Source organism: Neomonachus schauinslandi, chromosome 12, assembly GCF_002201575.2.
Source record: "Neomonachus schauinslandi chromosome 12, ASM220157v2, whole genome shotgun sequence".
NCBI lineage: Eukaryota > Metazoa > Chordata > Mammalia > Carnivora > Phocidae > Neomonachus > Neomonachus schauinslandi.
In genome coordinates this window covers 1,958,645-1,981,466 of record NC_058414.1, presented here as the reverse complement: position 1 = coordinate 1,981,466, position 22,822 = coordinate 1,958,645, and the positions used below count along the sequence as shown (strand labels likewise).

The 22,822-nt window shown below is 60.0% G+C and overlaps 1 protein-coding gene across 1 annotated transcript in view; it reads left to right on the top strand.

The window, feature by feature from the left end:
• Nucleotides 1-4,382: 4,382 nt before the first annotated feature.
• The window catches only part of TNS3 (tensin 3), a 100,810-nt gene continuing 82,370 nt past the window's right edge, over nucleotides 4,383-22,822 (top strand). Inside the window, exons 1-5 of the mRNA XM_021703727.2 lie at nucleotides 4,383-4,404; nucleotides 10,917-11,029; nucleotides 11,341-11,401; nucleotides 11,986-12,061; nucleotides 22,681-22,810. Coding sequence (XP_021559402.2) covers nucleotides 4,385-4,404; nucleotides 10,917-11,029; nucleotides 11,341-11,401; nucleotides 11,986-12,061; nucleotides 22,681-22,810 — 400 coding nt within the window. The 5' untranslated portion in view covers nucleotides 4,383-4,384. The remainder of the gene's footprint in view (nucleotides 4,405-10,916; nucleotides 11,030-11,340; nucleotides 11,402-11,985; nucleotides 12,062-22,680; nucleotides 22,811-22,822) is intronic.

Genomic DNA, 22,822 nt, shown 5'->3' with positions numbered 1-22,822 from the left:
TTTTTTTTTTTTTTTTAAATTAAAGATTTTATTTATTTGAGAGAGCGTGTGTGCATGGTGCATGTGCACGAGGAGGAGGGGAGTGGCAGAGGGAGAAGCAGCCTTCCCGCCAAGCAGGGAGCCCGATGCGGGACTCGATCCCCGGATCCCGGGATCATGACCCGAGCCGAAGGCATACGCTTCACCGACTGAGCCACCCGGGCGCCCCGGGACAAGTCTTGTTAGCGGGATTTATCAGGAGCACGTCGGGAGTTTGAAAACTATTTGCTCCTCTCTTGCTCCGTTCTGGGGACATGCGAGCCCTTCCCGAGACGTTCTAGAAAACGTGCCCTGAGAGAGAAGTCTTCACTTCACGTGACCTTCCAGATGTCAACATTAACAGAAGTGCATCTAGCTCATGGCGGGGGTGAGATCAGCATCATCTGCCCAAACCCGTGAGCTCCGAGGAAGGTGCGCTGCCTGCTGCGTGTGCCAGGAATGGGAGCGGAGCTGGGCCCCTGGCCGGGGGGAGGGCAGACCCAGGCCCAGCATGGGGACGGCCTTGCCCTCCTGTCCGCTACGCAGGGCGGGTTTGTGCGACTTTGCGCCGGGCCCCCTCACCTCCACCTGCTGGCGACTGGCTGAGCGGATCTAGCCGGCAGCTCCTCTGGAAGGCTTCGTCCCCCATGCTGTTTGGTTTTGAGTCACTGGGGAAGGCCACCCCCTCGGCAAGTGGTGCAGTCAGTGGTTCTGACGGTCCTGCTCGAGTTCGGCCTCTCAGGAGTCACCAGAAACGCAGGGACTTGCCTGAGCGTGGCAGCTGCGTGTGCCCCACGCGCGCCCGACGTGACAGAGGAGGTGTTTGCTCGTAGCCTGACGTGCATGGGACAGAGAGGCGTGTGCTCTGGGTGACGGTCACACACCGTCGTGGGCCCCTCGGAAGTGTGGACTGGGTTTGCTCAGCTGTTTCTTTTCCAGGACAGACGTGGGGACGAGCACGTGTGCTCCTCTCTCTGGCTTGCCTAACTCGTCATGAAAAACCCAGACAGCAGATAGTTTGGGCTCTGGGGGCTGCAGGGTCTCGTCGTAACTGCTCACACCCGCCATTGCCTGTGGATCTAGCCCCCGATGCGCCTGAACAGACAGACGTGGCCGTGTTCCGTCAGACTTTATTTGTGGACTGTGACGGTTGAGCTTTCGGTGCTTCGTGTGTCACGGAAGGGTATTCTTCTGATTCTTTTGATTCTTCTTCACTTGTTCTAAAACATGACAACTCGTGGCTTGCAGGTTGCAGGACCCGGGGTGGGCAGAAGTGGCTTGTGGACTGTGGTTTGCTGACCGTTGATCTGGGTCTTGGCAGTATGTTCCAGAAGGTGGCAGTCCGCGGCTCTGGGTGTGGGTGGCCTGTCACGGCCGTGGTGCTTCCACACACCCCCTCCTGTGGCTCCCGTTGGCCTGGGGTTCTGGCAGCTTCCCATCTGGGCCGTGTCTATCTGTGGTCGCGGGCTGAGCCCTGCATGTCGGGGCCGTGGTCCCGGTGGAACTGGGCAGGGCGGGGTCGGGGGCAGCAGGGTGATGCCCTCTGGGCTCTCCGGGGCTGCGTGCACTCAGAGCCCTCAGCTCCTGAGGCGGGTGTTCAGGTCTCTGTCACCTGTAATGAAATCACGCTAAGTGCTTCCTCCCTAGCACGTTCTTGTGGCCCCGGTGGGACCTGGTGAGCTGACTGGCCGCCTCTGTGCAGATCTGCCCTCGGGGCGCCCACAGATGCCCCAGGCGGCACTGGCTCCTGCCGTGGGCTCCCGGCGTGTCCGCTGCCTGCTGGGCTGGGTAAGGCCGTCCCCCGGAGCCAGGACCAGAGGAAGCTGAAGGTGGCTCCCCAGCAAGCTCTTTGTCATCCCGAGCGAATGAGCCTTCCACCTCTGCCATGGGAGTCGAGAGAAACCGAGTCCCTCTTTTGTCTCCTGCAGGGCGGAAAGGGACGCATCGGCGTGGTCATATCATCCTACATGCACTTCACCAACGTCTCGGCCAGGTACGTGGGGCGTCCGCGCTGCCAGGGGTGCCGGCAGGTCTCGGGGTGGGGAGGCTCGGCCGGGAAACCAGCCCCAGCCGAGGATGTGCGGCTCTGTCTGCCTCATGTGACGTTTCGGTGGCGGCGGCGGAAGTAAAGTGAGCGCACTGTCCATCTCTAACAGAAACCGTAGGGGTGGACGGGACCAGTACTGAAAGCAAGACCTGCGCGGTCTCACTGAGCGCCTTCTACCCTGTAAAGCCGAGTGGCCACGGCCGCCGTGCTTTGCGTGCCCTGGGTCTCCGGGAAGTGCTCTGCAGATTGTCTTTTCTCCCTCAGTCCTCCGGGGTAACCCAGGCGGCAGTTGTCACCACTCGTACTTTACAGGTGACAAGACCGAGGCTCAGGCGTGCTCATGGTCTCCCGGCCTGTGAGCAGGAAGCCCGGTCTCGTCTGGTCCCCAGGAGGTGGAAGAGCCACCAGGGGACCTGCCCACAGGAGGCTGGGACGGCGGGCACAGCAAGGCTGGTGGGAACCTGCTGGCACTGGGGGGGCTCGGCACGGTGCCCCGAAAACCCTGGTGCCTCCAGGCACACGGTGCCCCCGGATGCGCGGTGCCCCCGGACACACGGTGCCCCCAGACGCACAGCGCCCCAAGCACACATCTCACTCCCACTGAAATCCAGTCCAGAAATACCGTTCTTTGTGGGTTTGCATTTACCCTGTCGTTTCAATGGCTGCATTGTGAGGCAAGGGCCGCTCCACTCTCAGGACATACAGGCTCTGTTCACATTAGCCGATAAATCCTGCCCTTGCCAGCAGCAAGGAGCGAAATCTGACTTTCCAAGTGTTTTCTCTGGACACAAACTGTGGAGCTGGTGCCTGCCAGGGAGGAAACCCAAGCGCCTGTGAAACCCAGATCCCTTCTCGGTGATAATAAGGGTTTGTGTGTGCGCCAGAGCCTGAGGTTGCTGCTCACACCGAGTCCCCCAGCTGAGCCCAGACGTGCGGACGCTGCTCGGCGTCGCCCTCACATTTCCGCCCCAGCAGCGTGGCTCCACCCTGTTTTTCTCAATCACCACTCTTTCCCGAACGTGCGCCCCGGCCTCGTAGAGGTGGCGGCCCGGCCCCGTGTGTGGAGGCGGTGTTAGGTCGTTAGGCATGGGTGGATTGTCCCCGTCGAGGTAGCTTCTCGTGATTCCCTGCTCGGAGCCTGCCGTGATGACCAGCCTCTCACACATACATGTGTCCTCGATCATTTCTCCGCTTCCCCGCTTAGATGACATTCCCAGAAGCCGTGACGGGGAGCACGCATTTCTAAAACCTCTGCCATTAACCGTGCTCGGGATTGCATCAGAAACTAGAAATCAGCAAGTAGCAGGAAGGCTCTTGGGTCGGCACCCTGGAGACGAGCGTTCAGGGAGACCGTCAGCGGGAACACTCCTAATGCTGACAGTGATGTTCTGAACGCACGCACACACACACACACACACACACACGGGCCAGAAATGCATTGTCAGCATTTGGTAAGACCTGTGAGCTCCGGGAAGAGGAATGCGTACAAGTGAGGGTGGGCACGTTTCAGCTTAGAAACATAACGCCCTCGATATGGTGAATGCTCAGTGCTGAAGGGGACCTTCTTTCTGGGACAGCCCCGCCAGTGCAGCCCAGGACAAACGCACGTGGTGAATCCCCGTGTTCTGCAGGGGTGCATGCATGCATGCTGCAAGGGGAGGGCCCAACTGCCATCAGATTTTCAGGGAAGCTTTGGGCTCAAACAAGACTCAGTTACTGCGACCTCTTACATCTGAAGTCAGATCAGGCAGACCCGTGAATGCCCGGCTACTGGGTCTGCTGAGGATCCTGCTGAGTGCACTCTGCTTGTGGGCTTTGGGTCGTTGGGGAGCAGGGTTGCCTGTGGCTGAAACTTGAGGACCGTGATGTGCAGCCATGAGGGCTTGGAAGCTCGCCACCCTCATCAGCTGCCGCCGTCTGACCCCCTCAGGCCTGCTGAGAGTCGTGACTCCCTGCGGGTCCCGAGCTGGCCCCCGGGGCTTGCTGGCTGTCACTAACCGTGGTCTCCGGGTGTGCCCCAAACCCTCGGGATCCCGACACTCACGCAGAGCCCTCTGCTGCTTCCCTGCTGTCATGGGGCCGGTGTGGCAATGGAACAGTTCAGGATGCCAGCCCCGTGCCCGCCTGCAGGAAGGAGAGAGGGTGCCGCTGTGTTGGCCGGCGTTCCAGGCCTGCGGGCCACAGCACCTGTCCCCGTCAGCCCACCACCCGCGGCGTCCACCCTGAATGCTGCGTCTCTCTCTCTCCTTTCTCAGTGCCGACCAGGCCCTCGACAGGTTTGCGATGAAGAAGTTCTATGATGATAAAGTTTCAGCTTTAATGCAGCCTTCCCAGAAACGGTATGTATGTGTCCCCGAGCCAGAGCAAACGGGACAGTGAGATTTTCCGTTTCAGAAAGTGGGGACAAAAGGGCCATCTCCCCTGGCCCGCCAAGCGGCGGTGGGGAGGGCTGGTGGGTGCCCAGCAGTGAAGAAGAGCCCCCGTGCACGTGGGTGGCATGGGAGCCCCTGGCCCTGGCTGGCTCTCAGAGGTGGATCCAGGAGTCCCCCACGTGCTCCACGCTCCACGTTGGGTTCTCCACGCTCAGGGCCGCTATGGATTCATGCCATGATGTTGGAACTGGGTTCCGTCTGCTGGACCGGGGGTCGGCACACCGTGTCTGTAACGGGCTGGCGAGTGGCTGCTCTGGGCCTCGCAGGCCACGTGGTCTCCCGTCATGGCGGCGGCGGACCTAACGCGGGAGTGAATGTGGCCTCATGGGCAGGTTTGTGTTTGGCCGACTCCTGCCCTAGGCTGTCAGCCCCTGAGGTCCGGGGCCCTGTCCTCACGTTGGCCTCCCTGGCCCGCCCACCACCCCCTCTTGGAGCTCGGCTCGGCCCCCTGGGAGATGCTCAGTCGGTGCTGCGAAGGGCCCTGGGGAGCAGACTTCCTCCTGCCGTGCGCCTCCAGGTGGGCCCATGCACCCTCCAGGCCCGGCTGAGGAAGGCCCTAGCCGCCCTCCTCCCAGACCCAGGTCTTTGCACAAGGTGACATGGAGCCAAGCATGTAGTCACCGCACTTTCATTTTAAAGCGAACAGCGAGGAATTGGCCAAGAATCGTCAAGATGGTTGCCAGGATGCTTTCCCATCTTGTGCGCCTGACCCTTCCATCAGCTCCCCCGGGTGCCCGCGGGCGTGGCTGAGATGGAGGGGAGATGGAGGGTTCCGCATCCAGGAGGCCGGTCACGGGTGTGTTTTGATCAGGAGCCGGGCCTCGATATTTCCATCTGGGAAAGGGATTTCCAGGCTGCAAGGGGCATCTCCTCCTTTTATCCTGGGAGTTCCCAGTGTCTGGGCCTGTTTGTGGTCAGACCCATCTCCTCTCCCTCCTTCCCCTCACCCCTCCTCCCCTCCCCCTGCCCCCTGTCCTCCTCCCCCCTCCCGCCCCGCCCGTCTTCCTTCTCTCCCTTTGCCCATCCAGCAACCCCTGCCTCTGGCAACCACCACTCTATTCTCTGCATCTGTGAGCTCTTGAGCTTACTTTGTTTGTTCATTCGTTCTGTTTTTTAGATTCCACATATAAGTGTCTTTTTCTGTCTGATTTATTTTGCTATGCGTAGTACCTTCGAGGTCCATCCACGTTGTTGCAGATGGCAGGATTTCATCCTCTCTTTATAGCTGATTCATATTCTGTGATATATATAACACCACACCTCCATCCATCCATCCATCCATCCATCCATCCATCCATCAACAGGTGGACGCTTGGGTTGCCTCCATATCTGGGCTACAGTCAGTATTGCTGCAGTGAACACGGGGTGCAGATTGTGTTTTTGTTTCATCAGGTAAATAACCCAGTAGTGGGATTACTGGACCATATGGTATTTCTATGTTTAGCTTGTTGAGGACCCTCCATACTGTTGTCCACAGCAGCTGCATCAGTTGGCATTCCCACCAACGGTGCACGAGGGGTCCCCTTTCTCCGCATCCTTGACGACACCTCTTGTTTTCCGTGTTGATTTTAGCCATTCTGACAGGTGTGAGGTGATACTTCATTGTGGTTTTGATTTACATTTCCCTGATGATGAGTGATGCTGAGCATCTTTTCATGTGTCTGTTGGCTATCTGGATGTCTTTTTTGAAAAATGTCTATTCAGATCTTTTGCCCATTTTTTAAAAAAATTTTTTAATTGTTATGTTAATCACCATACATTACATCATTAGTTTTAGATGTAGTGTTCCATGATTCATTGTTTGTGCATAACACCCAGTGCTCCATGCAGAATGTGCCCTCCTCAATACCCACCACCAGGCTAACCCATCCCCCCACCCCCCTCCCCTCTAGAACCCTGTTTGTTTTTCAGAGTCCATCGTCTCTCATGGTTCGTCTACCCCTCCGATTTCCCCCGCTTCATTCTTCCCCTCCTGCTACCTTCTTCTTCTTCTTCTTCTTTTTTTAACATATATTGCATTATTTGTTTCAGAGGTACAGATCTGAGATTCAACAGTCTTGCACAATTCACAGCGCTCACCATAGCACATACCCTCCCCAGTGTCTATCACCCAGTCACCCCATCCCTCCCACCCCACCCCCCACTCCAGCAACCCTCAGTTTGTTTCCTGCAATTAAGAATTCCTCATATCAGTGAGATCATATGATACATGTCTTTCTCTGTTTGACTTATTTCACTCAACATAATACCCTCCAGTTCCATCCACGTCGTTGCAAATGGCAAGATCTCATTCCTTTTGATGGCTGCATAATATTCCATTGTATATATATACACCACATCTTCTTTATCCATTCATCTGTCTATGGACATCTTGGCTCTTTCCACAGTTTGGCTATTGTGGACATTGCTGCTATAGACATCGGGGTGCACGTACCCTTTCGGATCCCTACATTTGTATCTTTGGGGTAAATACCCAGTAGTGCAATTGCTGGATTGTATGGCAGCTCTATTTTCAACTTTTTGAGGAACCTCCATACTGTTTTCCAGAGTTCTTTTGCCCATTTCTTTTAAAGAGTTTACTTACTTATTTTAGGAGGGGCAGAGGGAGAGGGAGGGAGAGAATCTCAATCAGATTCCCTGCAGAGTGTGGAGCCCGATGCGGGGCTCTATCCCATGACTCTAAGATCATGACCTGAGATGAAATCAAGAGTAGGACCCTTAACCCACTGAGCTACCCAGGCTCCCCAGTTCCATACAAATTTCATTTTCTTTTTATTTTTGTGAAAAATGCCATTGGAATATTGATATGCATTGCATTGAATCTATAGATCGATGTTAACAGTATTAATTCTTCCCATCCATGAGGATGGAGCATTTTCCCGTTTGTGTCTTTTTCAGTTTTTTCCATAATGTCTTATAGTTTTCAGTTCACAGGTCTTTCACCTCCTTGGTTAAATTTATTCTTAGATATTTCACTCTTCTTGATGCTATTGTAAATGGGTTGTTTCTTCATTTTTGGGGGGGTAGTGCATTATTATATAGAAATGCAACAGATTCATGTATATTAATTTTGTATCCTGTGACTTTACTAATTTCATTTATTCCAACAGTTTTTGAGGGGAGTCTTTAGGGTTTTCCGTGTATAATATCATGTCATTTGCAAACTGTAACAGTTTGAAATCTTTCTTTCTGATTTGGATGACTTTCATTTCTTTTTCTTGTCTGATTGCTGTGGCTGGGACTTCAACACTACGTTGATTAAAAGTAGTAAGAGCAGGCATCCTTGTCTTGTTCCTGATCTTAGAGGAAAAGTTTTCAGTTTTTCACTATTGAGTATGGTGTTAGCTGTGGGTTTGTCATGCACAGCCTTTACTATGTGGAGGGGTGTTCCTTCTATACCCGCTTTGTGACTTTTTATCCTAAATGGATGTTGTATTTTGTTTTTTCTGTGTCTATTGAGACCGTCATATGATTTTTCTTCTTTCCATCCACTCAAAATGCTCAGCACCCACCAGGGAAGAATGTTTGCCTTATTTTCTTCTTTTTGCTGTTACGACTTACTAGAGCTTTGTAATTGCGGTGCAAGAGTGTAGAACACGGAAGAGCATTTTCTCACCGTAGCAAGCCCACGGCTTTCACGTGCCCTTCCTGTCTGTGTGCACCAGAAGCTATAGCATTTACAATGTGGAACGGTGGCGTGGGTTCTATTCTGCCTTCCTTGGCAAATCTTCCTGCACCCGCAGATGAGAGGAATGCTATCCACCCAGCTCCTGCAATGGCAGATGCTCACAAACCATTATCGAGTAGGTAGATGACTGAGTCAGTGCATACGATACATCTGGAGGCGCTTTGAGTCCAGAGGAGCCCAGGATGGTCACATTTGTGGGATAAATGCTGTGATGGGAACCCTCCCTGTGGTCCCTGCTACCCCGAGGGACTGAGCTCGAGAAACCCATTTCAAATGGGTCTCGTGGCAAGAGTGAATAAATTAGCTTGCTGGGGGTTTGTGGCCTGGGACGCTTGGGGCCTCAACAGCAAGCCTCCTCCAAGCCTTCACTTATTTAATACTGGGCTTACGAGCTGGCCTTCCCAGGGCTGCGGGGCAGAGGGGATCCCGAGGAGGCCTGCGATGGGGTCATTCTCGTGTCCGACCCTGCCTGGTAAAAGGTGTGGGCCTGCAGAGACTAGGATTCCTGGGTGTGTCTGATAGCCGGATATTTCCCAGTATAGCTTTATTTGGCTTTTGACATGATGCCTTGTGTGTCTGAAAGAGCACGTGCACGGGAGACAGGGCAGATACAAGGGAGCAGGCACCTGTCCTCTCTCCTCGGGGAGCATGCCCACTGCGGCCCATGGGTTTCTCGAGCTTGGAGCCAGGGTGGCCCTCCCGCTGGGCCTCCTGCCACAGCCAGGGATGGGAGCGCTGGGGAACAATACTAGGTAACCAGCAAGCTTGGGTCCCAGCCCGCGTCTCCCCGCCATCTGTGCGCCCCGTGAGCACCGTGGAGGTGAAGACAGGAAGGCTCAGGAAAAGATGTGCCCTTACAGTGGCTCTTCCTGCTGAGCCACGTGACGTGGTCATGCTAGCTTTGATGCGCGCATGTGCACACGTGTTCAGGGAGAGCTGAGCGGTGTCAGGTGCGGATCACGTGTTTAGGGAGATTCGAGGAAATTCCCACGATAAATTTCGGCTCTCGTCACTGGTGGTAAGGAACGCGTTGCTGGCACGGAGTGATGCACGTGCTGTGCAGTTAGCCCCCCGCCTGGACACGCGCGGTTCCTGCACCTTCTTGCTAGTTGAGATGAGGCGTGGAAAACTCATCACAGGGAGTTCCTTTCCTCCAAAGAAAGAGGAGAGGGTGGGAGGCCGAGGAGCTGTTTGGAACAGGGTGCCTACGCTGTGTGCTAGGGGAACGCTCAGGTTCCCACCCCCTTCGCCGCAGGTGAACCCCGCGTTCCCAGTGGGCTGGATGAACCGGAGGCGCGAGCCTTTCCTTTTCTTTTGTTCCTCCTGTCTTCACCCGGGAATTGCTTTGCTTTTCTTGGGTGCAACAGGCGCTTCCTGGGGGCCATGAACACACGTGGCCTGGTTACCGGCCCTCCGTGTCCGGCCTCCGCTAGCCAGGCCGCGGGCTCCGGCCACAGCTGCCGCGTCGGCTTGCGGAGGACGTGCGTGTTCTGAGAGGGCATCTGCGTGTGTGCTGCTTTTGTGGACAGCAGGACGAGGCCGCCCCAGTGGACAATTCATAAACGTTCAGCGTGTGTTTCTCTGTGAAACGTCTTCTCACCCCTCCCTGACATGGACACTGGAGTAAAATCGGGGTGTAGAGAGGGGAGATACGTGGGTTGTGGATCCAGTGTCCCTAGCACGCTGCGATGCGCCCGGGGGCTGGCGGTGTGCGCGGACCGAGCAGCATGCGGGCACGTGGTAGGGGGCGGCTTCTGGCTGCCCGGCTCTGTGTTTGGGGCTTGCTGATCGTCAGCTAGCTGCCTGTGGGCCCTGGAGACTGTTAGGGGGGTGCGACGTGCTGCTTCTGGGTCAGCGTCCCGGGCTGGCGGGGAGCAGGCCCGTGGCTGGGCACGCAGAGCCATGGGCCCTGTGCTGAGCTTGGGCTCATCGACGTAAAGCTTTAGCCGTGGACATGACCGTCATGGCTGGAGGGAGGGGACAAGGGTGCAGTCTCCACTCTGTCCACATGCTTTATAGAAATAAATACACGGATGACCTTTGTCATGCGTCTGTCTCTTAGGAGTGGTGAGGTCGGGAGGGGGATGGGTTAGCTTTTCTTTAATGAACTTTCTGGTCACAGGCATGCTGATTATAAGCCTCAGGGTGACCTTTACCACATCACAAAACCCACGTCTGCTTGGCGATAGGCCCCCGGCCATGAGCGGCACAGAGCCCGCCGGGGTCTCCCCATGGGGTGGGAGGTGAGGGCAGAGTGACCCCGCTGCCTTTAGCGGGGTGAGGTGCTCACGGGAGAGGGGGACCGTGACAGCCCCGTGGCCTGACCCTGCATGGCTCTGGGGGGGACCGTGACAGCCCCGTGGCCTGACCCCATGTGGCTCTGGGGGGGACCGTGACAGCCCCGTGGCCTGACCCTGTGTGGCTCTGGGTTGGGGGCAGAGGGGCTGCCTGCGGTGTGGGAGCAGAGCCAGCATAGGACCTGTGGTTCTGCACTGGGCGCTCGGCCACGTTCCGTGGGGGGCATCCAGGGATCCCCGCAGGGTCGCGTGCCTGGGCTGTGCTCTCCAGGGTCAGACGTGGAGGTCGAGACCCCCTTGGCTGTGGGCAGTGGGGCTGGGTCCCCTCGCAGTACCCCGGGGTAGCAGACTCTGACCTCTGTGCGCAGGCAGGCCCACGTGGGCTCAGAGCCGTGGGGGCACCTGTGGGAGCCCTGAGCCGCTGTCCGTTGCAGGTACGTGCAGTTTCTCAGCGGGCTCCTGTCGGGGTCGGTGAAGATGAACGCCTCGCCACTGTTCCTGCATTTTGTCATCCTGCACGGCACTCCCAACTTCGACGCGGGCGGAGGTGAGTGTCCACACACAGCAGTGTCTCCAGACCTGCTGGCCCGTCCGGACCCTGTGCTTTACGGGCCTGCCTTCCCTCCCTTCCCCGTCCAAGCATGCTGGTCGCCGTGTGCGGGGGCCCAGGGAGGGGCAGCAGGACCTTTCCCCAGGAGCCCCACCATCCGTTACTCTGCGGTCCAACGCCATTGCCGCTTCCCCAAAGCGCGGACGCAGCATGGGGTCACCTTGCCTCAGGACGCCTCTCTCTTGCTGTTTGTCAAACTGCCATCTGTCCGTCCGGTCCTGCGTCTCACAGACAACTCTGTCTTTCAGTGTGCCGGCCCTTTCTGAAGCTCTACCAAGCCATGCAGCCCGTGTACACGTCCGGGATCTAGTAAGTGCTGTGCTCCCTGGAAATGCACCTCTCGGAGCCGCCTGTCCCACGGGAAGGTGTGGGGGCGTCGGGCGGGGGGTGCCCGGTGGGCGGCAGGTGCACGGTTGGCTCCAGGAAGGGGTGTGGACATGGAGCCTGGAGGGAGGGGAGGCCTGCACACCAGAGTCCCCTGATGGTGTGCCTTTCTGTCCCCTGCGCATTTTCGGCAACGGGCAGACACGTGCCCTCAGAATTTGTACGAGTCTCTGGGCTTTCCTGGTTTGCTTTCTTGTCTGCTTGCATCAGTGTTTTGTGGACATTAATAGAACGTGAGTGAGTGGTAGGGTCGGAACGAGCTGTTGTCATGTGTCTGGACTCACGGCGGACCCGCCACGTGGGTGGCACCTTCTCAGTGATGCGGTCAGCTGTTTACAGACGTGCACGCTCCGCATGCTGGACAGACCCCCGGGAGGTGCATTCCTGAGCCACGCGGGATATTTTGTGTCCTCTCCGAGTTTGAGCTGTGCGGTCGCTTTTCTCAAAGGGGATTCTTTCCGTTAAATCATGAAATTGCATCACGCTCTACCTTCTTGTGTGTCCCGAAGCAACGTTGGCCCGGAAACCCAGAGCAGGATCTACATCGCCATCGAGCCTGCCCAGCTGCTGAAAGGGGACATCATGGTGAGTGTGCACCTGTCCCTCATCCTTGGTGAAGCCCGTGGGAAGCGTGGCAGGTGGCCTTGATCGTCGGGCATTTGGCTTATTTTCTGAGAAAGCCGTTTTACTAGAAGGGGCAGAAGGAATCGAGAGGGCCACTCGCTGTGTGCTCTCCGAAATGCGAGTCCTAGCTCGGCCCCTGCGCTTTCGAGGGTCCCCGTTCCCCAACCATATGTGCGATCCCGCGAGTCCTTAGTGGCCCCCGTGTGAAATCCAGCTGGTGTGTCATGGCTTGGTGAATGGCCTCCACGGTGATTTCTCCAGATAATTTCAGTTCCAGGGGGTTCTGCTTCTTGGATGAGATGAGCTAATACATTTTTCCCTTTTTTCTGTCTTGAATATAGAAAAAAATTGTACATCTAACATGATTTAGAGGAATTTGGCACACGGGAAGCCTTGAGGCCCCTGTACCTTCCCACATACGTAGGAGTAATTCCCTGTAGTGTTTCCAGGGCCTGGGGGGCCTCTGACAAGATGTAGATGAAGATTCTTACTAATGTCCCGTAAACATTTGGATTTCACATCCTTTCTCAGGGGTCGGCCCATCCCGAGTTCTCACAAAAGGCGGGTTAGTGGGGTCGAGAAAGTTGGTGTCTGGGTGTAGACGTCCCACCTCTGTGTTCAGCCCACAGTGGGGGAGCCCACTGTCCCCGTGAGACAAACAGCATGTCCCTCGTCCCTGAGGACCTCGAGATGAAGGGGCTGGTGTCCTCAGGCCACGGGGGGCAGAGCTGAGGTGTATGTAGGGTGGCGGATGCATTTCTTCAGCCCATTTGCTCACTGTGTTGCACTGTCCCCAAGGAGAAAGCTTTGTCTTCTAGGATGTTCTGCAGAGCAGCTCCCAGCCTCCTCCTTTGGTCAGAACACCGAGAGAGAGGGGGGACGGTGTGTCTCTGCATTCTGCCCAGGTGGCCCCTGGGCGCATCTCCCAGGACCCGATGATTGGCCAACGGGCTGAGCTCTTACTGGGCACTGGCTGTATGCTGGACAGCTCCGTGCACTGGGTCTAGTGTTCCAGCTTTCAAGGAGGCCAAGGGACCCAGAGAGGCCACGAGAGGCTAGCGGGGATGCTGATAGGACGTGCACCCGCTTCTGGAGGCGGCGTCTCTAGGATGGGTGCTCCCTGCTGCGAGGACCCCAGGGAGGTGGCCAAAGCCCCGAGACGTGGAAGGTGACTCTCAAGCGCGGGGGAGCGTCCCCCACCCCCCGATTGTGGGCTGGTGGCTGCAGGGTCTTCATGAGGCAGTGGGGTGGCCAGTCCAGTGGCCTGGGGCCCTCACCCCTCCTCCTTCCTCCTTCCACCCTCCTTCCTCCTCCCCTCCCTTCCCCATCCCCATCCCCTCCCTCCTTCCTTCCGTACCGGGAATTTACTTACGCAACTGTCCTGTTTTGAATGTTTTGAGCTTTCTAGGTCTCTGTGTGGGGCCCTAGCACAGGAAGGAAGGGAGGGACAGGGTGACATCTTTGTCCCGGAGGAGCCTGGGGGGGGGGCGGCGGACCTGCTGTGGGAGACGGGTCCCAGGATGGGCCATGCTGGGTGAGGCGGGCAGGCGGGCGGCTTCAGGCGGAAGGGACTTGCGAGGGGGTGCAGGCACCGGGCTGGGAGCACAACGGTCCCCAGGCCTCGAGGCTCCAGAGGCTTGCTGGGGGCGCTCAGACGTCCTGGCGGCGATTCATTGTCCTCGGAGGTCGAAGCCAGACTGTGAAGGCTGGGATGCCTGTGGTTCTCTTGTGGGAAAGCTGGTGTTCCTGAGGCTCTTTTCAGGGTCCTGGGACCACACTGCTTACCCTGGAGGTCGCCCCGTAGGAGCGCGAGCCTGAGGAGCGGGGCGGGTGGAGGGGCCAGAACTTGGCCTTGGTGGAAAGCTGGGCGGCCTGAAGGTGTGTGTGAGCGGTAGCACGTGGGGAGTGGCCGTGCTCCCCGGGGACTGGCCCTGAGCCCCGCATCCAGGTGCCCACCAGGTCTGCAGCCTGCAGGGTCCCGGTGGCCTCAGAGATCACTCTGCCTCTGTGAGCTTGAGCCCCCCCTTCTGCTACGTGAGGACCTCCACGGGGTTAGGGGGGTTAGGTGAGCTGGTGTGGGGTGAGGCCACTGGTGAGTGTGGGTGGGGGCTTGGCCTCCCCCCTGGAAGCCCCGCTCCCCTGCAGGCCCCAGCCTGAGCGCCTTCCTGTGTGTCTGCCCCACCCCTCGAGGTCTGAGGAGACGTCTGGAGCAGGTCAGCTGCTCTGTGGTCTGAGCAGGTGGTGTGGGGGCATTTGGAGGGGGCCCGGTGTGGCCCTCGGGAGCTGGGTGGCGGCGGGTCCCGGAGGGGAGGCGGGGGTGGGGGGGCGCGGCGGGAGGCCCTTGGACTTGGCGCCCACGTGCTGGGAGCCAGCCCTGGGCACGCAGCGAGCTTGCGGACGCGCGGCCCCTCTAGCCAGAAGCTGTCCTGTGCGTTTGGGATGCTGTTGCCCACGCTGTGTTCAGACGCAGAGGACGCCTCTGGGCCCTCAGCTGCAGGAAAGGTGCCTGTCACTGCGTGTATGTGGCCCACGTGGTTCTCAGGTCTACCTAGAATTGGATTTGGTCGAGCGGCAGGGAGGGGACTCTGTGTGGCATCTGGCTCTTCCCAGGGCCTCCTTTGCTACGGCAGGAAGTCCGAAAGGGTGATCTGATGGCCCTTCTCGGGAAATTTCGTTCCCAGCTTGCACTCACGAGGTGTGTGAGGTGCAGGAGGAGGCATGGGGCCCCTGGGTCCCCGTGGCGAGGACGCCTGGCTGGGCCGGAAGCCGGGATGGTCCGGAGCGGGCTCTGCGGCTGATAACGGGCCATGGGATCTCACGGGTCCTTGTGGCTCTGTGCCGCGTGGCCCACAGACCGTGTCATCGGGGGTCAGGCCCACGGTCACAGGGAACAAGGGATGAATGGCAGCGAGAACCCTGCTCGGGGGACTCGCGGGGGCCAGACACGAGCGTTAGGAGGTGGGAGGACGGGTTGGGGCGGGCCAGTCCCAGGAGCGTGGGACCCTGTCCGGGGTTCCTTTCGCCCCTCTGTGCTTCACCTCGGGGCCTGGAGTGCAGATGGAACAGACGGGGAGGGGGCTTCGGGGAGGGAGCAGGGGAGGGGACGAGACTGTGCTGGTGTGGGTCTCCCGACTGCCGGCCTTCCAGATCTCTCTGGGTCTCCTCCCTCCCGTCCCCCTGGCCTCTGGCCACCACCCAGAGACCCTACCCTGGCAGATGCTCCTGTCTTTGCCGGAGGCTTCTCTTGCCCCGGTCTCTGGCTTGCAGCCCGCTGTGCTCCTGGCCGGCCCTCAGAGCCTGGCCGGCCCCTGCCTGCAGCCGGCTGAGCGGCTGGCCCCTGGCTCTCACCCCTCAGCACACCTCCCGCTCCCCGTCTCCCCTGCAGGTCCAAGCTGCCCCTGGCTCACGTGGGCGCGCCTGGGCCCCAGGCCCCCCCTCGTGTCTGCCAGCCCGCCAGCGTCCACTGTGCTGGCTTCTGGGACCCCCTAGCTCCCCCAGATGCCGAGTGTGCACTTGCTGTCTGCCCCACATGCCATCAGTGATAGAGATTCTGCACCCAAGTGTGTCCCGACCCCCACTGCTAAGTGCAGCCGCCCACCCGCATGTCCTCTGCCCAGGGCTGCCGCCGCGAGTCCCCAGAGCCGGGCTCCACACGGTGTCACCCCGTCTGAGCACAGCGGTGCTCCATGGTGGCCCAGTGTCCTCCCCGGGGAGCGGGGTCCGAGGGTTGCCAGCCCCCTTGATCCTTTGTCCCCAGAGAGGCTGTGCTATCTGTCACGTTCTGCAGGTGACCCGATGTCCCCTTCCTCCGGGTCCCCCCAGCAGATGTGGGGTGTCCGTGCTGCCTCCTTTTGGCTGTCCTGCGATCTCTCATCTATAGGCGTCCCTGTGAGCTCCTCTCGAGAATGCCAGGCCCTCAGTGCAGGGCCGGCGACTTGTCCATTCTCTCCAGAGCCGGTCACTCTGCGTGTCGGTGGGCGTGGCCCCCGAGCCCAGCACGCCCCCACTGTCCCCACCTTACGGTCCCGGCCCACGCCTGAGGCAAGGGTCCCTGGCTCGGGCCACGGGCCTGCAGCCTGGCGGGCCACGTCTCCACCACAGGCCGCCTCGTGAGCCTGCTCCTGGGGCCCCGGCCTCCCGGGTGAGCGGGGACAGCAGCTCCAGGGGCCCTGGGCGGTGCAGGCGGAAGCCACTGTGCGTGAGTGGCTGTGGAACGGGACAGCGCCAGCACTCAGGCGTCCCGTGGCTGTGGGGCTCGGAGTGAACACTTTGTGTGGTGCCCGTGGGCCGTCTGCGGGTTTCTGTTTCCACTAGAAAAGCCGGCTGAGAAGATCCCCAGCTGGTTTCCCGGGAGACGCTCACCTCGGTGCCACCACCCCTTCCTGCACCTTTGTGCTTTCCTACCCCAGAGTATTTTTAGGGTCGGAAGATTGTTTGATTTATGCTTCCTGTGTTTACGATTCATTTTCGTACATGCTGCACTTTCCACCACGTTATCAGATGGAAGGGAGACGATGCGGGTTATAGCCAGAGGGGTGTATTTTTCCATAACACGGGGTGATGTGTCCTTGTGCTGATCACAGAAACGACTCCCTGAGGGGTTCAGTTCAGTGATCTGTCTCGAGAAACCTGAAAGGAGCTCGAGCCTCATGTTAGTTTCCCAGCTAGCCTTTGTTTGTTTATTTTTAAAGATTTATTTATTTGAGAGAGAGAGAGAGCACAAGCAGGGGGCGTGGGAGAGAGAGAAGCAGGCTCCTAGCAGAGCAGGGAGCCCGATGCGGGACTCGATGCCAGGACCCCGGGATCATGACCTGAGCCGAAGGCAGACGCTTAACCATCTGAGCCACCCAGGCATCTCCCCCCACCCAGCTGCCTTAACAAAGCTCCAGAGACTGGGGCCTAAACAGCACACATCCATTCTCCCCAGTGCTGGAGGCTGGACGCCCCAGATCCGGATGTGGCGGGGAAGGGGGCAGTCTCCTGGGCATGCAGACGGCTGTCTCCTCCCCGGGTCCTCACGTGGTCGTCCCTCTGTGTGTGTCTGTGTCCTGACCCCCTCTTCTTGCAAGACCCCAGCCAGAGCGGAGCAGGGCCCATCCTAGTGACCTCGTTGACCTTAATCACCTCTTGGTAAGAATCCTGTCTCCAGATACAGGCCCGTCCGAGGTCCTGGGGGTTAGGCCCCAGCATTTGAATTTGGCGGGGGAGGACATGATCCAGCCCATAACATCCGTGTTCAGTAAGCAAACCTATCCCAGCAAGATGAGCAGTGACATCAAGTCCCGCGGGTCGTCGGGCACCTCGGGTGCTGATGGGTCACTGCATGGGCGCGTGCACTGCTGTTTGTGCCCGTGGGACAGGGAAGGGAACCACACGTGGATCTTGCTCCCGAGAGTTACGTTCCTGTTGTGGGTGAGATGAGCAGGCGGGTGACTCGTGCGCGGAGGGAAGAGTGGAGGATCCTGGGGCGTCAGAGGCGAGGCTGACCCGGAGGACGGTCAGGGTCTCGCTGGCACTCGGGTCATAATCTGTGGGGTCCACGTGCTGCCGCTCTGAACCCTGGGGCTTCTGGATCCCCCCCGCAAAATCCACATCGGGGTCATCACGGGAGGAAGATGCTGCAGAACGTTCCCCGACGTTGGCGGAGCGTCCCAGAGGGGCGTGAACCACCCCCGCTCCTCCCGTGCAGGCAGGCCCTGGCTTCCTGTGTCCCGCTTCTCCCGTCTCCCCATGAGCCGCTGGAGACCCGGGCACCGTGGCTCTGCCCCACCCCCACATGCTGCCGTGGGGTGGCTCTGCGTGCCCCTCTGCAGAGTCAGCCCGCGGGCGAACCTCACCTCCAGGGAGCTGCGTGTGGAGAATAGCTTACGGGGCCTTTGCTCATCCAGGCCCACGTCCGCAGGCATTCTCCTTTCTCGGAATTTGGCAACAGTGGTGACTTGGAAAGGATCCTAAGGAGCAGAAAGAGCTTTTGTAGGTTTACTGCCAACAGCAGAGGGTTCTCTGTGGGTTCTCCAGGGTTTGCTCTGGAAGGGCGGTGGGGGGTGGGGGTTGCTCCAGTGCTGACTCCCTGTCTTGGGTCATCATCCTTCTAGAAGGCAGCTCGTCTTCTGCGTGCTCCCCTCCTTCCTTTCACTGGGTGTGCACGCAGATAGATTTGCCCCTTTCCTCCTCCGGGATGTGATGTTGAGAGCCGTTAGCTGAGATAACAGGGGCTCCCTTTGCGGAAATCGGGTTGCATGGGCTCTGACGGGCTGGGGACCTGCTGGGGACAGTGGGGCTCCATTTGTCGTCCCCTCAACGCAGGGCCTCGTGGGTGGTGCTGTTCCTGGTGAGGCCCAGGCAGCATCCACCTGCCGTGTGACCCCCTGAACACGGCCAGCCCGCCCCCTCGCCCTCCGTCTGCACTGCTGACCCCCCCATCTCCCAGGTCCGCCCCTCCACAGGGCAGGGCCTCAGGTGCTCAGTAAACACGCTGTCCTCGGGGAGGAGGGCAGAGCCCTCATGAGCGCAGCCGGGCCGTTATGTAACCTCGCTGAGGAATGCCGTGGGTGCAGCTGCAGCGGGAACCTGGCCGGGGTCCAGGCCTTGATGGGCTTGTAAACACTCTCCCGTCCGGCGTGCCTGGTCTTGCTGCCTCCGCAGTGCACACCCCGTGGCCGCTTACATTTCGTCCTCGTGGTTGCGAGGCTCTGTGACCTCGCTGCCGCGACCCAGCTTCTCAACGGAGGGGACGCCTGCTCAGGGAGCGGCTGCAAACAGAGCACCGTTGTCGGCGCCCTCCTGCTCGGGGCATTCTGGAAGCATCCTCCACTCCCGCTGTGGACGCTTGTCCTCTGGCAGGTGGTTCTTCCAGACCTCCGTGTGCCCGTCCCCGTGCTGCCCGTGACTTCCTGTGCGCACGCCTTTCTCGCGTCCTGTGCCAACGCTCTCCCGCACCCGGGCGGGGTCGCAGTCATCCCGTGGGCCTAGCTCCGTGGTGGCTATGCTTTCATTCGTGGCTGGTGCCTGCTGACCTCTCCGTGGGTTTGGGCATGAATTCCCATCTTCTGAAATCGTGGTTAGTGTTGGCACGGGCCGATGCGGGGGTTTGGGCTTGGGGGGCTAGCTCTCAGAGTTTTCCGTCTCCGTGTGTGGCTGTAGCTCGTGCTCCGAGGACGCGCGTTCCTCACGGCCGTTCCAGACAGCCACGGGGCCACCAGCAAAGGGTGGTGGAAGGGGGGGGTCTCTTATCTGGTGGGGAGCACGGATCCTCCTTTGCTATTTGTATTAAGCAGGCGGGAGTTCGGATGATTTGGGGGGAGGTGGCCTTGAGGCGGAGCTGCCACGGACAAGGGTTGGTGGCGGGAGGGGAAGGGTGACACCTGTGGGCTGACCTCTGACCTGGGCGCAGGTGCTCCCGGGGCTGCGTCCTCAAGCCTCGACCCCTTGGTCCACGGTGCTGTTCTCTCGTCGCTGGAGAGTTTGAAGTAAAAACACACCCGTGCGGCGTAAGGATTAGACAGGGCTGTGAGCGCACCCGCCAGACGGATCAGAACTCGTTTGAGCGGGCGTTCCGTCACGCGCGAGGGCACCCGGGGCCCGGGTGGGCCGTGCTCCCGAGTGCTGACCACTCAGTCCCCCCCGAGGGCCCGGGCGGGTTTTTATGCCAAGACAGCGAGGCCGAGCGGAGGTGTCGGGTTGTTGCAGCAAGACTGAAGGAAGCAGCCCGCACGCCTTCGCACGGGGTCTTGCCTCCGACGCCCCCTCTCCAGAGGCTTCCGGCCCCTGACAGCGTAGCAGACGGTGTGGGCATTCGGGCTCGCCTGTCGTGTGGGCGTACGTTAGACCTAAAGGGGGCATCGGGGGCGCGCTCGCCAAGCAGCTGCCGACGGTTCTTTCCACCGAGTGTGGAGAGCGCGGTTCTGGCCTCTGGCCGCCGGCGCTAACCAGATCTGCTGGCTCGGGCGGTGAATGGTTCCCGGCTCAGCAGGGGGTGTCAGGTACCCCCAGGGGGGCTCCTGGACGGTGGGCCGATCCCGCCTCGGGGTCGGAGCTGCCGGGTGGGCGGTGGCTGCCCGGAGCTCGTGTGTGGTCGTGCCTGGGGTGTGTGTGTTCGGGAGACACCTGGCGTGCGTTCCCGATGGGTGGCCGGGCTGGAGGGACGGCGGGCACTGGCCCATCTGTGGGCAGAGCAGCTCAGTGTGCGGCGAACAGAGGTGTGTGGGGCGACTTGGGGTGTCAGCCAGCATGCTTGTGAGAACCCCGCGGGCACCCCGTGGGAGAGCGTGCGTCCGCGCCAGGCCGCTGCTCTGTCAGTGGGATCGGCCACTCCTCCGTTCTGAGCCCTTGTCCTGGAACAATCAGGGCTCTGCGGACACCAGAGTCACACTCGGCCTGGGGAGGTGACTGTGTCCCAGGGCGATCGGCCCCGGGCAGCCTGGGGAGGGCGACCCCCATCCCTGACCCTCCGTTGTCCCAGAGCGCGGTGACTTCGGCCGCCACCGCTTCCGGCCACGTGGAGGGGCTGGGATTCGTGGCTCTGAGCCATGGTCTGTGTGGAGCAGCTGTGATGAGTCACGGTGAGCCGCAGAGGGAGCCCCTCGCGTCCCTGCGGTAGGTGGGCCCGGCCTGGGGGTGCCAGGTGGGGATGGGCTGTCCCTCCGGAGCCAGCTGCAGGACCAGTCTGTTCCCTGGGGCGGGAGGAAGGCCCCCAGAGAGAGGGCTGTGGTCGGGGGGCTGGCCTGCCCCTGCAGTGGCTCGGGGGCATCCGGGGCCCCGTGCACAGACCCCAGCACCCACAATTGGCGGGGCCGCTCCTTCCTGCCGGGTGACCGCGGGGGCTGGCCTGGGCTGGATGGAGCCCTCAGGATGGAGCACCCGGTACTGCGGCTTCAGGCTTGGGTTCCCCCGGCATTTATGAAGTTTTGAGAACCAGACCGGCGTGAGCCCGGACCCCGCTTCTCTGCGTGTCACCCTGTCCTTCTGGAGAGATGGGGGCGCTGGGGGCCCCGCCTCACCCTGGAGGTGTCTCCTCTGCGGTCCGCGTGGGTCAGCGGGGTCAGCGCAGGTGAGGGCTCACAGGGTGGGGAGACGCACACGGCATGTTCTGGAAGGAAGCCCAGAGGCCGGCCTTCGGTCGGGCCCCCCTGAGAGGTCAGAGACCCCACGCAGCTGCAGGAGGAGACCCTGGGGCTGAAGGTCCGTTTGCTGCTGAAAGCAAACAACAGTTTTCCCATTTCTCCAGAATTCTTGCTGGCTGGCTACAGATGCTGTGGGCCCGGAGGCCAGGCCTGAGTCTGGGCCCCCTGTTGGCACCAGCCAGCCCCAGCATGTTTGTCAACACCGAACACTCCCCAGACGGGCTATTTACATTTTCTCCTGTATTTATCAGACCGTTTCCTTGTAGATAGCGCAAAGGTAAACAACCCCAGCCTCTGCCCAGAGGGCACATTTCCCCGGGGCTCCTGGGGCTTGAGTTTTCCTTTGTGGGAGCGTCTCTCTGGGCAGCCATACAGAACCTCCACTGGGGCATTCTCCTGCACCGCTGGTCTGGACCCAACCCGAGCGGCTGCTTCTCGTTGACCTTTCTGAGGCACCAGATGTTTGAAGCCCATCTTTGCCCTAGAAAAGTCGTTGTCGTGAGCGTGGCGGCCTCTGAGAGCCCCCGGCTTCCAGCCTCCCCTCCCTGCTGGGCAGGCACAGCGCAGGGACCAGCCGCCCACACCCCGCTTGTCTGAGAACAGAATCCAGCCCGCTTCCGGCCTTGGGCCCCTGGGGACCCTGGAAAGGAGCCCCTGCCCTGCTGTGGCCGGGGGGATGGGGGGCGGTTGGCGAGCCCTCCCCGTGGCCCCCGCGTCCACTTTCCCCCTTGGGCAGGGAAGACCCCCACGTAAAGGTGGGAAACGACAGGGTCTCTGCCCGCCCGCCCGCCCTTCCTCAATAGTGCCACGTGCCCAGAAGGGGTGCTTCCACTCTGCACATCAGTGCATCACTCCAGAGGCCTGAGCCGCACCCGGGACCCAGCGCACCCCCAGCCCTGGGGCTGCAGTGCCACAGCCTGGGCTCAGATCTCCCCCATGGTGGTTCCGGGGTGGGTCTCAAATGAGCATCCAGGACGTGGGATGACCTGGCTCGGGGATTTAAATCCCGGGGCCTCACCCCCCTGTCCCTCCGCCGTCTCTCCCTCCTCCCCACCGCGTCCCCCTCGCTCTTGAAATCCTAGCCCGCACATCATCATTTGGCATACCACAGACGGTAAGGACCGGCTACTTCTCTTGTGAAAACAAAAAGGTTTTAAGTTGAAACATAGAGAATTGAGACAAAGGGAAAATCCTCTCCATGGGCGTTCTTAGAAGCTAGGAAAACGGGGCCACAGAACTCCATCCCGCAGACCTCCTCCTCCAAAAGCAAGTTCACGTGCGTTGGTCTGACGACTGAGGCCGTGCCCTTCCCGGGCGTAGGTACCACGGGAGCACCAAAGCAGCAGTGACGTTGGCAGCCCGTCTGCAGGGTTGGGGTCCATTGGAGGGAGGGAGGCCGGCCGGCCTGTGCCCAGCCCGCCCAACAGCTGGCCCTTGGCCTTCCGCTCTCCACTCCAGGTCAAGTGCTATCACAAGAAGTACCGCTCGGCCACCAGGGATGTGATTTTCCGCCTGCAGTTTCACACGGGGGCCGTTCAGGGCTACGGACTCGTGTTCGGGAAGGAGGATCTGGACAACGCGAGCCAAGGTGAGGGCCGGC